The sequence below is a fragment of the Taudactylus pleione genome, unplaced genomic scaffold, assembly GCF_031769625.1.
Source record: "Taudactylus pleione unplaced genomic scaffold, aTauple2 ptg000746l, whole genome shotgun sequence".
Taxonomy (NCBI): Eukaryota; Metazoa; Chordata; class Amphibia; order Anura; family Myobatrachidae; genus Taudactylus; species Taudactylus pleione.
The window spans coordinates 492,043-508,192 of NW_028285148.1; the positions used below are offsets into that span (position 1 = coordinate 492,043).

The 16,150-nt window shown below is 48.0% G+C and overlaps 1 protein-coding gene across 1 annotated transcript in view; it reads left to right on the forward strand.

The window, feature by feature from the left end:
• The first annotated feature begins 2,825 nt into the window (after positions 1-2,825).
• Positions 2,826-16,150, forward strand: part of LOC148477116 (protein GVQW3-like) — a 156,376-nt gene continuing 143,051 nt past the window's right edge. The window contains exon 1 of the mRNA XM_088457203.1: positions 2,826-3,201. Within this exon, the coding sequence (XP_088313329.1) occupies positions 2,826-3,201 (376 nt within the window). The remainder of the gene's footprint in view (positions 3,202-16,150) is intronic.

Here is a 16,150-nt window from a genome sequence, read left to right on the forward strand (position 1 = left end):
ATGTTGATTGACAGCACGCCCCCTTTGGTGGGCGTGCTGGGGGCGTGCCTGCCAGATGGAGGCGTTCCCAAGGGAACGCCTACCGTCAGAAGCCGGCCCCACTGACATCACTAGTGATGTCAGTGGGAGTGATTTTGGCTCTGATAGAGCCAAAATCACTCCTGGCCTTGCGGTTGAGAAACTCAACCGCAGGCTTCTGCTCGCAGTGGCGATGGTCGCGATGGTCAAGACCATCGCGACCATCATCCTGCACGCTCGTATAGGCTGTGGGTGGTGACCCACAGCTATACGAGCGTCCAGGAGGATGCTCCATATTTATGGAGGTGGGCCCTGATTCAGAGCGAGCGCTCTGGTCAGAGCGTCCGGCTCTGAATCAGGGCCTATGTTCCCCCATATCTCCCATAGTTCCGAGGAGCAGCCGGACGTACAGGACGGTGGCGGATGCAGGAGCGGGGATTAAGGTAAGTGTTTTTTTTTTTGTACAAGCGGCACTACAGGGGCATTATATGGGGGCACTACTACAGTGGCATTATATGGGGGCACTACTACAGGGGCATTATATGGGGGTACTACTACAGGGGCATTATATGGGGGCACTACTATATGATTTCCTTACTTTTAAATCAAGGAGGTAACGTCGGCGTATCTAAATATATTTTGGGGTAAAAGGTAAAAAAGTTCCCTGACTCCTACTCTAGACAGATACCTGCATATATGTCTTCTGAGTTTGACCAAGACTGAACAGTGGGAGACAGACTCCGAATACCTGATTCATCTTAGGATGGAACTACAATGTTGCACACAAGCAGCTTTGCAATTCCAACCTTGTAATTAAGGTAATGCAGCATACGCCTCCTGCTTCCATTACTTATCCCAGCTGCGTTGTACAACGCAGCACAGGATAATCTGCAGAAACATTGGCCGGCTGAGTGACCCACGGGGTCACACAAGCCGCCCGCCGCAGATGAGAGAGAGAGGCCAGGAAATCTCCATCAGCCAATGTAGATCCTGGAATCCACCCCCCCCCCCCAATGACGGCAACACGCCATGGGAAACGGAGGCTGTCGCCACCCCCTCCTGCCCACAAATGGCAGCAGACTGTCGATCACTAAAAGTCTGCTGCCGCTCTGCATGCGCACGCGCAGGACCTGTAATGCGCAGTACGAGTCAGGCCGACCATCGCGAATCTGCGTTCACTGCTAAATCGGGCAAACTGCTCCCAGTGGGCGATATAAAGAGACACCTGTACAGTACATAGCGGGACTGAGAGGACATGTCGGCGGAGATATCAGATAAGCTGTTAGTGTAAGGGGTTATACGGCAAGGGGTTGTACGGCAAGGGGTTATACGGCACTGCACAATGTGAAAACGGCTTCAACATGGACATACAAATGTTTCATTAGTGCAACACAATACAACCATTCATTACAGGTTAGTCTGGTTATTCATTTGTTAATTTTCATGTTGTTTTCGCATTGTACAGAGCCTCTAATTTTTTTTTCTATGGAATCCTGTTTTCCATGTGTGTGTTTAGTATATATATATATATATATATATATATATATATATATATATATATATATATATATATATATATATAGAAAAAAGGGCACTCACCAGGTAGAAAATAAAGATAAAATCACATCTTGGGAACTTCATTAAAATTATCACCATAATGTCGAAGTTTCGATCCTCCCAGGGACCGTCATCAGGACAACTCAATCCAATGTGAACAGAACAACACCACAAAGCATTCTTAGTACCCACTGTCCCGTGCCTCTGATATACCCACTGTCCCGTGCCTCAGAGGCACGGGACAGTGGGTACTCAGCATGCTTTGTGGTGTTGTTCTGTTCACATTGGATTGAGTTGTCCTGATGACGGTCCCTGGGAGGATCGAAACGTCGACATTATGGTAATAATTTTAATGAAGTTCCCAATAAAGATGTGATTTTATCTTTATTTTATACCTGGTGAGTGCCCTTTTTTCTATTTTTGTATTTTTGATTCTGTTGCATCTTGAAGGAGCACCGCCTTCATATGTGACTCACAGTTAAAGCCTGGAGTGCGGACTTATGGAATTATATATATTATATATATATAAATTTAGTAATAGATTTATAATATATATAAGTTTCCGTATGTGCATTGTATAGTTAGAGTATTGACAATCTGACTGTCTGGTTGTGAATTGTGATCTCTGGCCCTGATTCAGAGCCGGACGCTCTGACAGAGCGCTCACTATGAATCAGGGCCGGTCTTTTTTTTTTTTTTCGAACGGCCTCCTGGCTGCTCGCATAGTTGTGGGTGACCACCCACAGCTATAGCGAGCGGCCAGGAAGATGGTCGCGATGGTCAAGACCATCGCAACCATCGGGCGAGACCCTTGTGGTAGGGTCTCGTTGCCACAAGCCCCAGAGAGATTTCAGCTCAAACAGAGCCGAAATCTCTCTCACTGACTTCACTCGTGAGGTCAGTGGGGCCGGCCCCAAACGGAAGCGTTCACATGGCAACGCCTCCGTATGGGCAGCCACTCCCCCGGCCCGCCCACCAAAGGGGACGTGCTGTCACTCAACATCGATAGCACGCCACCTTTGGTACGAGACCCGGAGCGTCGGATTGCCTATCGCTATCCGGGTCTCGCGCATGCGCACGACAGAGCCGGCTCCATCGTGCGCATGTGCTCTGGGCCACCATCGACCCAGTTGCGAGCGCTCAGTGCTTGCGACCAGGTCTGAATCAGGCCCTCTGTCTAAAGTTCTTGTCAACTTCTTCATTTCCTTCACAAATTCCTTATGGAGCTCAACAGAGGCCACTGGAGAACCATGATCTTCTGCCACTATAAGAGTGGTCTGCGACAGCAGGAGATTTTTGACCGACTGCGAGCTGCTTTTGGAGAGGAAGCACTGTCCTGTACTACTGTGTTTCTGTGCTTTGCAAAATTTTGGCACGGGAGACGGTCCCTGGAAGATGAGGAGCACTACGGCCGACCTGTGTCCGCCATCACCGAGGACAACATTGCTGGCGTGCAGGCTATAGTTGAGGTGGTCACCAGGGTGACTGTGGCCCAGTTAGAGAAAGAGGTAGGCATCTCATCTGGATTCTTTCACTCGATACTCCATGAAAAGCTTGTCCTGGACAAGGTTTCTGCACGCTGGGTGCCCCATCAGCTGACTAGAGAGCAGAAGGAATGCTGGCCAGGTTTGATGGCAGTCTCTCAAACTCTGTCTGGAAGATCATCAGTGGTGATGAATCCTGGACAATGCCGGCGATATTCTGTGCTGCACCAAGCACCATCCTGTGTTGCTGCCTCTTCCCTCCTCCGCTCCCTCCCCCTGAGCGTTTATCATCTGAATAACACCGGGTGGGAGGGAGGGCTTTTCCTGCACCCGCCGTATCCCATGGTGCTCTAGGGGCGACAGACCAGCTTGCCCATGCCTGGAGCCGCTACTGATCCTGCGCCGACAGCAGTTGGCACAGTGGACCCCCTGTTGGGGGTGCACCCCCACAGAAATTTCCACATGAGCGCAGCATGGCCAAGCAGATGGTGGCTGTTTTTGTGGCCAAGACTGCTCATGTAGCTACCATACCACTTGTGCAGCCGTGCACCATTACTGCCTGCCGTTTCCAGGCACCGTCCAAGAACTCGCACTCGTGGTGCCCTTCTCCATAACGACAATGCACCTGCCCACAAGTGGTGGATTTTCTCGCCCATGAATGCATTCAGGAGCTTGGTCATCTGCCGTACAGTCCAGACCTGGGCCCCTGCGACTTCTTCGTGTACCCACAAATCAAGCACAAGATGCATGGGATTAATTTTAAGTCCCCGGAAGCTGCAATGGAGACCTTCATCCAGCATGTAGAAGACATACCTGCTTTGGACTGGTCCAGCTGCTTCACCAAATGGTTTGAGTGCATGCAACTTTGCAGAGTTTACTCTGGTGAATACTTTGAAAAAATGTAATGTTCCCTTTGATTGTAAATATATATAATATTTATTTTGGTGCTGCTCATTGGATGCCAACATCAGCAGCCACAATGCATAACATAGAATCTGGAGTCTGGGAGGAGGGCACTCACTGCATCGTCACTGATAATACATAGCTGATTCAATTAAGCATTGTCCATACTGCAGCCTAGCAAAGTCGACACTTCGATTCCACCTGCATCTTCTTCAGGGTGGCTAAATGTTCAGCATAGCAGCAAAGATACAATATTATGGGCTCTAGTTACTACAATCCGCATATTGAATGCGGATTGTAGTGTGATATTACCGAGTGAATTCGCATTGCGAATTCAGGCAATATCACAGGGATTTACTATAAATCCCTTGCAGGGACAGAGCTTGCAATAAAGCTCTGTCCCTGCGGATCCCATCTGCACTCTAGTCGCGGTATTTTCGGAAAAAATACCGCGACTAAGAGCTCGCGCATGCGCCGACCCACCGTTGCTGCTACCCCCACCGACGCTAAGCCCCGCCCCCCGCAATTGCGGACCCCCGCGACCCCCTCCCTTCATTCATTACACTTACCTGCATCCTCCTGGCCTCCGGTGATCTTCTCCGGGCTTCCCGATCAGGTGATCTCCCATACTGCACTGGGGCCCAATCACCTGATGACCGGGCAGCAGTGCACTGTGGAAGACCAGCTGACCGGAGAGGAGCCATCACCGGAGGCCCGATCACCGGTCCCTGGATTCAGGTAAGGAAAAAAAAAATATTTACATTTTTTTTTCTTTTTTTTACAGCAATCAGATTGCGGTCTGTTTAGACCACACAGCTGATTACTGGTACCGGCTCCCGCCTCTGCTCTCCCCGTTAGAGCAGAGTGGGAGCCCAGTAACCGGGGGAGACCCTGGATAACGCCACCTCCAGGTGGCGTTATTATCACAGGGCTTCCCCCAGTATATTTTTACATTTTATTTTTAGTAACTTTGGTCGGATCACATTTCCCATTACAGTTATGGGAAATGCGATCTGCTTTACTAAAAATAAGTGATAATTAGGGGTTGGAGTAGAATTTTACTAATTCTACTCCAATTGCCCTGTAATAACCATAGGTGATACTAAAATAATGTGAAAACACAAAACTACCTTTATCACTTTATTTTAGTAAAAATAATGTTAATAAATAGAGCCCTATGGCACACATAAACATAGAAACATAGATTTTGACGGCAGATAAGAACCTCTTGGCCCATCTAGTCTGCCCCATTTTTAAACATACTGTTACCTCAACCCTTATTGATCCTTACTTCTTCTGAAGGATATCCTTATGTCTATCCCATGCATGTTTAAATTGCTCTACTGTCTTAGCCTCTACCACCTCAGTCTTAGCCTCTACCACCTCTGAAATCCTGATGAAGATTCATGTGGAGTTGAAATGTTGACTATGACCTGGAATAAATTTATGTAACCAAGAAAAATTAGGATTTGCTAATACAGGCCCTTCCCCGAAATGGAGGTAACCGAAAACTTTAGCTCAAAGAAGAGCAGAGAAAGTGGTGTTACATTGATATTAATTATTCCCATGCTCCGTCAGCACCAACTCTTGTGGTCGCCCAACCCAATGCGCCTTCATGCTAAATGTCCATTCCAAGGCAAGTATGGCGGAATAGAGAAGGAATAGTGGTGATTCTGTCGATGTCTAGTCCCAGGCAATATAAATAGAGGCAGAACAAGTTGTGTCACAGCCTCTGAAAGTCTGTGCCTGGTCATCTCTTACACCAGACACTCGCTGCACAGTGGTCTGTAGTGAGTAGGGCGTGAACTCGGCTACTCAACCTTGTGTCCCCTTGTTTATGTTGGTCAGTTTTCTACACTCTCTGGTGCTGCGGAGCACTTTGGTGCCTTCAATTCAACAACAACAATAAGAAGAATATTTATATCACCTCTAATGCTTGACTCATTTAGAACAAATGTATTACTTCTCTAAGCAATTAGAAGGTTGCTAGTGTGTTAAACATTCCAGCCATCATCCTTCCAAGGGCCTGAGGCCTGGCCAGATTAGTGTGTTGAAGCCTATCATCATGCCTAGCCAATGGAGATGCTTTCTCTGCCCCTTTCTCTTATTACTTTGACTCTGTATATTTTTTATTTATTTTTCTGTTTTCTTTTATTTTCTGTGCTCTATATGTTTGTAATTTGCAAAATATGCTGTAAGGGAGGAACTCCATTTCCATATAATGCGGGAGAGCTGAGCCTAGCTTAGGGCCATTCGTTTATTGCCCTGGTCATCTATGTAGTCTTTAAAATTCTTTATTTGGGTTGGAAGGGTTTTGGTAGTGTTTAGTGTAGCTTAGGGGGTTAGGGAGGGTATTTTTCTATTTAGGGATCCAAGTATGCCTGGATTGGATTTAGGCCATACAGGGTGGGGGGTTTCGGGGGTGGTTTGATTTATTTATTTTTTTTCATTTATTTTATGTATTCTATGATTTTTATATTAAGTTTGGTAATGTCGGGGTATCTGTACTATTTGTTATCATATTTGCATACTGTATTTCTTATATCTACGGATCTACAGACCTGAATGGCGCCTTCAGGTCGTTTTTGCTTTATATTTTGTGTTGAGAAGTACTCAACTTATCCTGTTATGTATGTACTATATTCTATATTTCACATTTGCCTCAATTCAATTATTCTGTACTTTATTTTATTTTTTTTTATTTTTTATTTATTTTTTTATTTTACTTTTGTTGATGGGTGTAAGTATCAAAAATGTCAATAAAAAAACTCAATTTAAAAAAAAAACATTCCAGCCATAAATGGCACTGGTTTCATTGATTGCTAGTATATTCTTTTGCATTCAGTGCTGGTTTTGCCTGTTAGGGGCATGGTGTGACCGGGGTAGGTCTATCATCATTTCAGGGTTTATTTTTGGATGATAAAATCATTCATTGGTAGGTACAAGTAGCTATTGAGGAGAGTAAGCTTCTGCATAGATCAGACTTCCCTGATGAAACAGCTTATTGATTAAAGGCGGAGAAACGCGTCAAGTTGGCGCTCACCAATCTGCTGTTCACCACAGTACTTTTTAGCACCCAAAGAGTTGCTATTTGGCTGTGCCACTTAGGGGGTGTTGGCAGCTGTAGCCTATAGACTACATTTTGCAAATTTAGCAGGAGATGGTTCCTCTCCTAGTAAATTACAGCCACCCATGCATGGTCAGTGGACCACTTATGCACAGTAGCATGCCGGGGGTCCCAATATAGTAGTGTAGTGACCACTAATATGATCATTTCACTACTAATACATCGCAGGGGCAGGCTCCTTTCGGAACCCCCGACCCTACATGTAATAATGTACAGTTATCGGGTCTAAAACCCCTTAATGTAGGTTTACGGGTGGAATTTTAACTATGGAGGTAGAGATATTGCAGATTGGTTTGTCTATCTCTCATTCGCTGTACAATTGGCATATCAGCAGCTGGGGGGACACAGAAGACTGGAAAACGTTAAAGTTTGCTTCCTGTAAGCAGCTGTGCTCCCTTGTTTATAAGCTAATACTAACATTGAGATACCGGAGAATTGCTTAAAGCCTAATCTTGCCATCTGCTTTCCTTGATTACTAATACCTGAGCATACCCGCCACGCCGTATGCGTGTAACACTCCAAGCCGCCATATGTGTGCCCGAGTTGTTAACATCTGCTCTGCTGGCATTTTTATTTTGTAGCCGTGATTATTCGTGGGTTGATTTTTAGGATATTGATTGGGTGACTACTGTGGCAAAATTATTTTTATATAGGATATTATAAAAAATAATGTAATTACACCAGATGCGCATTTATAATATATTGTGTATAATAAAATATTTTTCGCCTGACTGACAGCGCTTTTGTCCATACTGACCAGTCCGTGGCTTTTGATGTCACTGGAAAAGGTTTAGCCGTTTTCCATTGGTCTTTATTATTATTATTATTATCATTTATTTATATAGCGCCACAAGTGTTCCGCAGCGCCTTACAAAGTACATAAAGAAATAGGTGACCAGTACAATACAATACAGGACAAGGACATGGATAATATACATTGCTACATTAGCAATCATAACACCCAGATAAGCATCAGAGAATAAGCAACCAAGTGTTAGGTGCCCTGGTGGGGAGTAAGAAGTAGATGAAAGTGAAGTAGGGAGAAGCACAAGAGGGTAGCGGGCCCTGCTTGTAAGAGCTTACATTCTAAAAGGGGAGGGGCAGACAGACAGGGGTGACACAGATGGGGTAGACAGGGAGGAAGGAGCAATAATATTGTTTTGTTAGAAAATAATAATCATCATCTGGTCACATAGATACAAAATAAATGGTTAAGGCTGGCTACACAGGATGATACAACATGCTTGTGCAATTGGGCTGGCGTTGCACTCATTTTGCAGGTGTGACTCAAACACCGCCGCCAGTCCGTCAGAACTCGGAGCCACTGTCATTTTCAGGTTGCCATTAAGTCTGTAATCCTACTTACAATACACCACAAAAAAGTCCAATCTTTGGCTGGGCAATACCAATATCTGCTGCCGGTTACCATGGGAGCCAGTAATATTAGTGCTGCCACTGTCCATCCTGTCTATACAGTACATGGGAGCCAGTAATATTAGTGCTGCCACTTTCTATACTGTCTATACAGTACATGGGAGCCTGTATTATTAGTGCCGCCACTGTCCATCCTGTCTATACAGTACATGGGAGCCAGTAATATTAGTTACGCCACTGTCTATCCTGTCTATACAGTACATGGGAGCCAGTAATATTAGTGCTGCCACTGTCTATCCTCTCTATACAGTACATGGGAGCCAGTAATATTAGTGCCGCCACTGTCTATCCTGTCACTACAGTACATGGGAGCTAGTAATATTAGTGCCGCCACTGTCTATCCTGTCTATACAGTACATGGGAGCCAGTAATATTAGTGTTGCCACTGTCTATCCTGTGTATACAGTACATGGGAGCCAGTAATATTAGTGCTGCCACTTTCTATACTGTCTATACAGTACATGGGAGCCAGTAATATTAGTGTCGCCATTGTCTATCCTGTCTATACAGTACATGGGAGCCAGTAATATTAGTGTCGCCACTGTCTATCCTGTCTATACAGTACATGGGAGCGAGTAATATTAGTGCCACCACTGTCTATCCTGTCTATACAGTACATGGTAGCCAGTAATATTAGTGCTGCCACTTTCTATCCTGTGGATACAGTACATGGGAGCCAGTAATATTAGTGCTGCCACTTTCTATCCTGTGGATACAGTACATAGGAGCCAGTAATATTAGTGCTGCCACTGTCTATCCTGTCTATACAGTACATGGGAGCCAGTAATATTTGTGTCGCCACTGTCTATCCTGTCTATACAGTACATGGGAGCCGGTAATATTAGTGCTGCCACTGTCTATCCTGTGTATACAGTACATGGGAGCCAGTAATATTAGTGTCGCCATTGTCTATCCTGACTATACAGTACATGGGAGCCAGTAATATTAGTGCTGCCACTGTCTATCCTGTCTATACAGTACATGGGAGCCGGTAATATTAGTGCTGCCACTGTCTATCCTGTGTATACAGTACATGGGAGCCAGTAATATTAGTGTCGCCATTGTCTATCCTGTCTATAGAGTACATGGGAACCAGTAATATTAGTGCTGCCACTGTCTATCCTGTCTATAGAGTACATGGGAACCGGTAATATTAGTGCTGCCACTGTCTATCCTGTCTATAGAGTACATGGGAACCGGTAATATTAGTGCTGCCACTGTCTATCCTCTCTATACAGTACATGGGAGCCGGTAATATTAGTGCTGCCACTGTCTATCCTGTGTATACTGTACATGGGAGCCAGTAATCTTAGTGCTGCCACTGTCTATCCTGTGTATACTGTACATGGGAGCCAGTAATATTAGTGTCGCCACTGTCTATCCTGTCTATACAGTACATGGGAGCCAGTAATATTAGTGCTGCCACTGTCTATCCTGTGTATACAGTACATGGGAGCCAGTAATATTAGTGCAGCCACTGTCTATCCTGTCTATACAGTACATGGGAGCCAGTAATATTAGTGCAGCCACTGTCTATCCTGTCTATACAGTACATGGGAGCCAGTAATATTAGTGCCGCCACTGTCTATCCTGTCTATACAGTACATGGGAGCCAGTAATATAAGTGCTGTCACAGTCTATCCTGTCTATACAGTACATGGGAACCAGTAATATTAGTGCTACCACTGTCTATCCTGTGTATACAGTACATGGGAGCAAGTAATATTAGTGCTGCCACTGTCTATCCTGTGTATACAGTACATGGGAGCCAGTAATATTAGTGCTGTCACTGTCTATCCTGTCTATACAGTATATGGGAGCCAGTAATATTAGTGCTGCCACTGTCTATCCTGTCTATACAGTACATAGGAGCCAGTAATATTAGTGCTGCCACTGTCTATACTGTCTATACAGTATATGGGAGCCAGTAATATTAGTGCTGCCACTGTCTATCCTGTCTATACAGTACATGGGAGCCAGTAATATTAGTGCTGTCACTGTCTATCCTGTCTATACAGTATATGGGAGCCAGTAATATTAGTGCTGCCACTGTCTATCCTGTGTATACAGTACATGGGAGCCAGTAATATTAGTGCTGTCACTGTCTATCCTGTCTATACAGTATATGGGAGCCAGTAATATTAGTGCTGCCACTGTCTATCCTGTCTATACAGTACATGGGAGCCAGTAATATTAGTGCCGCCACTGTCTATCCTGTCTATACAGTACATAGGAGGCAGTAATATTAGTGCCGCCACTGTCTAGCCTGTCTATACAGTAGATAGGAGCCAGTATGTCACAGTTGGTGCTAGCGAGTTACCTGTATCAGGTGATGAGCTGGAATCACTGGAGACCGGCTGGACTGGAACCATGGTTAACATGAATAGCTCTTTATTATAAGAAGTGGGTAGCAGTGAGAACTGCCTTTGGTGATGAGTGACTGGAACTGGAAACTGGAGACGTTGGAATGAGACCAGAAGGAACTTGGAGGGACCGGACTGGGACCGGCAGGTAGGCTGACTGAGCTGGTCGGGGTACCAGTAGATGAGCCTGCAGATGGATGGTAGCACGGAAGCTACTTGGTACAGCTAACGAGCTGTGAGGTGAGTGGGCTTGGAGGAACCGGACTGGGACCGGCAGGAAGACTGGTATCTGGATGGCTACGTGGAGCGGCCGGTTAACCGTGGGTAGACGCTGGTAGCTGGGTGGCTACGTGGAGCGGCTGGATAGCCGTGGGTAGACGCTGGTAGCTGGGTAGCTACGTGGAGCGGCTGGATAGCCGTGGGTAGATGCTGGTAGCTGGGTGGCTACGTGGAGCGGCTGGATAGCCGTGGGTAGACGCTGGTAGCAGACTGGCTACGTGGAGCGGCTGGATAGCCGTGGGTAGACGTTGGTAGCTGGATGGCTTTGGGGAGCGGCTGGATAGCCGTGGGTAGACGCTGGTAGCATGGAAGCTACTTGGTGCGGCCTGGGAGCCGTGGGTGAGAGATGGTAGCGTGAAAGCTACTTGGTGCGGCCTGGGAACCGTGGGTGAGAGATGGTAGCGTGAAAGCTACTTGGTGCGGCCTGGGAACCGTGGGTGAGAGATGGTAGTGTGGAAGCTACTTGGTGCGGCCTAGGAGCCGTGTGGAGAAGCTGGTAGCGTGGAAGCTACTTGGTGCGGCCTGGGAACCGTGGGTGAGAGATGGTAGTGTGGAAGCTACTTGGTGCGGCCTAGGAGCCGTGTGGAGAAGCTGGTAGCGTGGAAGCTACGTGGAGTGGCCTGGGAGCCGTAGGTGAGAGTCTGGTAGCGTGGATAGCTGAATGCAGCAGGCTTACGGATAGCACTGGTCTAGGAACCAGCAGGAGCCTGGGACATGCTGGCACACAGAGGAACAGCTATAGCACAAGCAGTACACCACGGAACGTAACACGATGTTCAAGCACTGAGTGCTATTAGAGGAGGATCTATATACCTAGAGTCTGGCAGCGATTGGTGGATACAGACAGGTGGTCTGGCAGTGGCATTCAGAGTGGAGCAAGGCACAGCATGCAGAGGGAGTATTCATCTCTGCAGCTCTTGAGAAACAGGACCACACCTGTGATTCCAATTAAGACTAGCAATGCTCACAGACAGAGCAGGGTCCAGGTGTTTAATCAGTGTAGGGGTAGAACAGTCTGCACACACAGAGATGTTACAGCCAGCATGATTCAGCCAGAGCTGATGTCCCAGGAGAATTACAAACACAGATCCATGGAGCAGCTGGCAGAGGTAAGTCACAAAAGGTAAAAACTAGCCAGGATTGTGACAGTACCCCCCTCTTCAAGGGTGGACTCCGAACACCCAAATAAATACATAGGAGAACATGAAAAAATGAGACGCCCAGGAAACTGAAAAAGTTTCTTCCAAACATGACATTACAGGAGCTTCAAACATAGGAACACCATCACTCTAGAAACATCTCTTTAGACATCTTCTTAATTCTGCATTATTGGGATACCAGAAGTGGAAATTCTTCAAAGGGGATGATTCAAGACCTTAGTCGATTCTTCTTTCTGCTGCGAGAACGTTTTGTGCCAACCAATGGACATGGGATCTCTGGTAACTCCTGTGGAAACACATGACTGGAAAGGACAGGGTCAAATGGCAGATGGTTTTCAGGGAATGGAGAATTATCATATGCAGGATCAAGTTCAGACTCCGAGTCAGTATCTAAAGGTAAAATCGAAGGTTTAGTAGGACTTGAACATTGATAGGACTCCTGGGAGGAACTAAGTGAAATATAACCAATTTTGATGGTGTTTTGGGAGTTACCGCAGTATGAAGAGGACAAGGAGGTGGCCGCACATCTCATGTTCAGGGAAGTGGAGGACTCAGCAGAGGATGATTCTTTAGTAGCACCAACAGACTGCTTGGACCGATTTTCAGAACTAGAATTTCGTTTGACAGGTTTTAGACCAAATTCTTTAATAACAGCTTCACTGAAAGTCTTTGTTTTTAGAAGCACAGGATCTTTAGACTCGATGAGAGGATTGGCCCAGTCCAATGCCTTACCTCTAAAGGAAGAGAGAAGGTACTTAGTAAGGTTGGTAGGAGTGATACCACAAGCTGGATCTGCTTCCATGATTGCAGCATATTGCGTCAGTAATGCAAAGTATTGCGATAAGTCCCCATCAAAATATATGTATCCTGGAGTATCCAATGAAGTTTGTGTGTTCGAGGATTGTGGAGCACATTCAGGTGCAGGGCTGGAAGAGACTTGAGGATGCTCTGATTGTTGAGGAATCAAAACAACTGAAGTTGACAGCTGTTCGGTACTTGGACCAACTAAAGGAACTGGAAGGAGTCCTGAAGAGCCAGAGACAGCAGCTTCAACATTCGAGGCTGAGAACAGGCTACAGAAACTGTCATCCTCTGGAACGATATTTTCAGGAGATGCTGAACAGGAGCCATGATCAGGATTAGTAGTACATGACACTTCTCCCTGGGAACTGGAACCTGGACCCCACTCCTGGGGCATGAGACTTGAGACCACCTCCTGGGGTGCGATACTTGAGGCCCCTTGCTGGGGTGCGAGACTTGAAACCCCCTCCTGGGGTGCAAGACTTGAGACCCCCTCCTGGGGTGCGAGACTTGAGACCCCTTCCTGGGGTGCGAGACTTGAAACCCCCTCCTGGGGTGCGCGACCTGAGACCCCTTCCTGGGGTGCGAGACTTGAGACCCTCTCCTGGGGTTCGAGACTTGGGACCCCCTCTTGTAGTGAGAGACTTGGGACCCTCTCTTGGGGTGCGAGACTTGGGACCCCCTCTTGGGGTGCGAGACTTGGGACCCCCTCTTGGGGTGCGAGACTTGGGATCCCCTCTTGGGGTGAGAGACTTGGAACCCCCTCTTGGGGTGCGAAACTTGGGACCTCCTCTTGTGGTGTGAGACTTGGCACCCCCTCTTGGGGTGCGAAACTTGGGACCCCCTCTTGGGGTGTGAGACTTAAGGTCCCCTCCTGGAGTACAGAACTTGACACTCCCTGTTGGAGTATGGGACCCAAAATCCCCTTCTGGGGAAGCTGACTCGACTTTTCCTTTTGGGGTATGGAACATGAACCCCCCTTTTGGGATGCGAGGACAGAGACTTCCTCCTGGGATGAGTGACTCAAAACCCCTTCTTGGGTTACGAGACTTGAGGACCCTCCTGGGGTAGCCAACTGAAGTCCCCTACCAGACCAGACAGAATCCGGGTTGGGTCCGGAACAGGCAAAATCCGGGCTTGGACCGGAACAGGCAAAATCCGGGCTTGGACCGGAACAGGCAGAATCCGGGCCGGGACCGGAACAGGCAGAATCCGGGCCGGGACCGGAACAGGCAGAATCCGGGCCGGGACCGGAACAGGCAGAATCCGGGCCGGGACCGGAACAGGCAGAATCCGGGCCGGGACCGGAACAGGCAGAATCCGGGCCGGGACCGGAACAGGCAGAATCCGGGCCGGGACCGGAACAGGCAGAATCCGGGACGGGACCGGAACAGGCAGAATCCGGGACGGGACCAGAACAGGCATTGAGATGTTGACACATAGTTATACTGCTGGAATTGCAAAGGGGACAGCCTTTGAGAAAGTGGTCAAAAGCTCCACAATAGCGACAGAGATGTAAATCTTTACGCCGCTGGCGTTCAGCCACAGAGAGCTTGGAGCGCGGGTAACTTCAATGTCTCACTTTACTTGGCAAGGAAGAATCTTTGGTTCTTAGAGATTCCAAGACAGAGTTTTTAGTTGAGACAGAGGTAGCTCTAAGAAATTCAGGAATGATCTGAAAGATTTTGTTGAGTAGAGCCTGTAGCTGTTCCAGCAGTTGATGGAAAGTAGTTAGGGGTTCAGGTAAGATTTGGGTATCATCTAGCCGGTTAGTCAGAATTTGCAGAAGCTGTAGTACTTGATGCTGTACCGCCTCCTGTGAATCCAAACGAGTGATTAGGTTACGGAAAGCACTTGATCCAGGATTAAGTGCTTGATCCGCTACCATCGTTAGGCTTGAACATACTGTCACAGTTGGTGCTTGCGAGTTACCTGTATCAGGTGATGAGCTGGAATCACTGGAGGCCGGCTGGACTGGAACCATGGTTAACATGAATAGCTCTTTATTATAAGAAGTGGGTAGCAGTGAGAACTGCCTTTGGTGATGAGTGACTGGAACTGGAAACTGGAGACGTTGGAATGAGACCAGAAGGAACTTGGAGGGACCGGACTGGGACCGGCAGGTAGGCTGACTGAGCTGGTCGGGGTACCAGTAGATGAGCCTGCAGATGGATGGTAGCACGGAAGCTACTTGGTGCAGCTAAGAAGCTGTGAGGTGAGTGGGCTTGGAGGAACCGGACTGGGACCGGCAGGAAGACTGGTATCTGGATGGCTACGTGGAGCGGCCGGTTAGCCGTGGGTAGACGCTGGTAGCTGGGTGGCTACGTGGAGCGGCTGGATAGCCGTGGGTAGATGCTGGTAGCTGGGTAGCTACGTGGAGCGGCTGGATAGATGCTGGTAGCTGGGTGGCTACGTGGAGCGGCTGGATAGCCGTGGGCAGACGCTGGTAGCTGGGTGGCTACGTGGAGCGGCTGGATAGCCGTGGGTAGACGCTGGTAGCTGGGTGGCTACGTGGAGTGGCTGGATAGCCGTGGGTAGACGCTGGTAGCTGAGTGGCTACGTGGAGCGGCTGGATAGCCGTGGGTAGACGCTGGTAGCTGAGTGGCTACGTGGAGCGGCTGAATAGCCGTGGGTAGACGCTGGTAGCTGGGTGGCTACGTGGAGAGGCTGGATAGCCGTGGGCAGACGCTGGTAGCTCGGTGGCTACGTGGAGTAGCTGGATAGCCGTGGGTAGACGCTGGTAGCTGGGTGGCTACGTGGAGCGACTGGATAGCTGTGGGTAGACGCTGGTAGCTGAGTGGCTTCGTGGAGTGGCTGGATAGCCGTGGGCAGACGCTGGTAGCTGAGTGGCTACGTGGAGCGGCTGGATAGCCGTGGGTAGACGTTGGTAGCTGGATGGCTTTGGGGAGCGGCTGGATAGCCGTGGGTAGACGCTGGTAGCGTGGAAGCTACTTGGTGCGGCCTGGGAGCCGTGGGTGAGAGATGGTAGCGTGAAAGCTACTTGGTGCGGCCTGGGAACCGTGG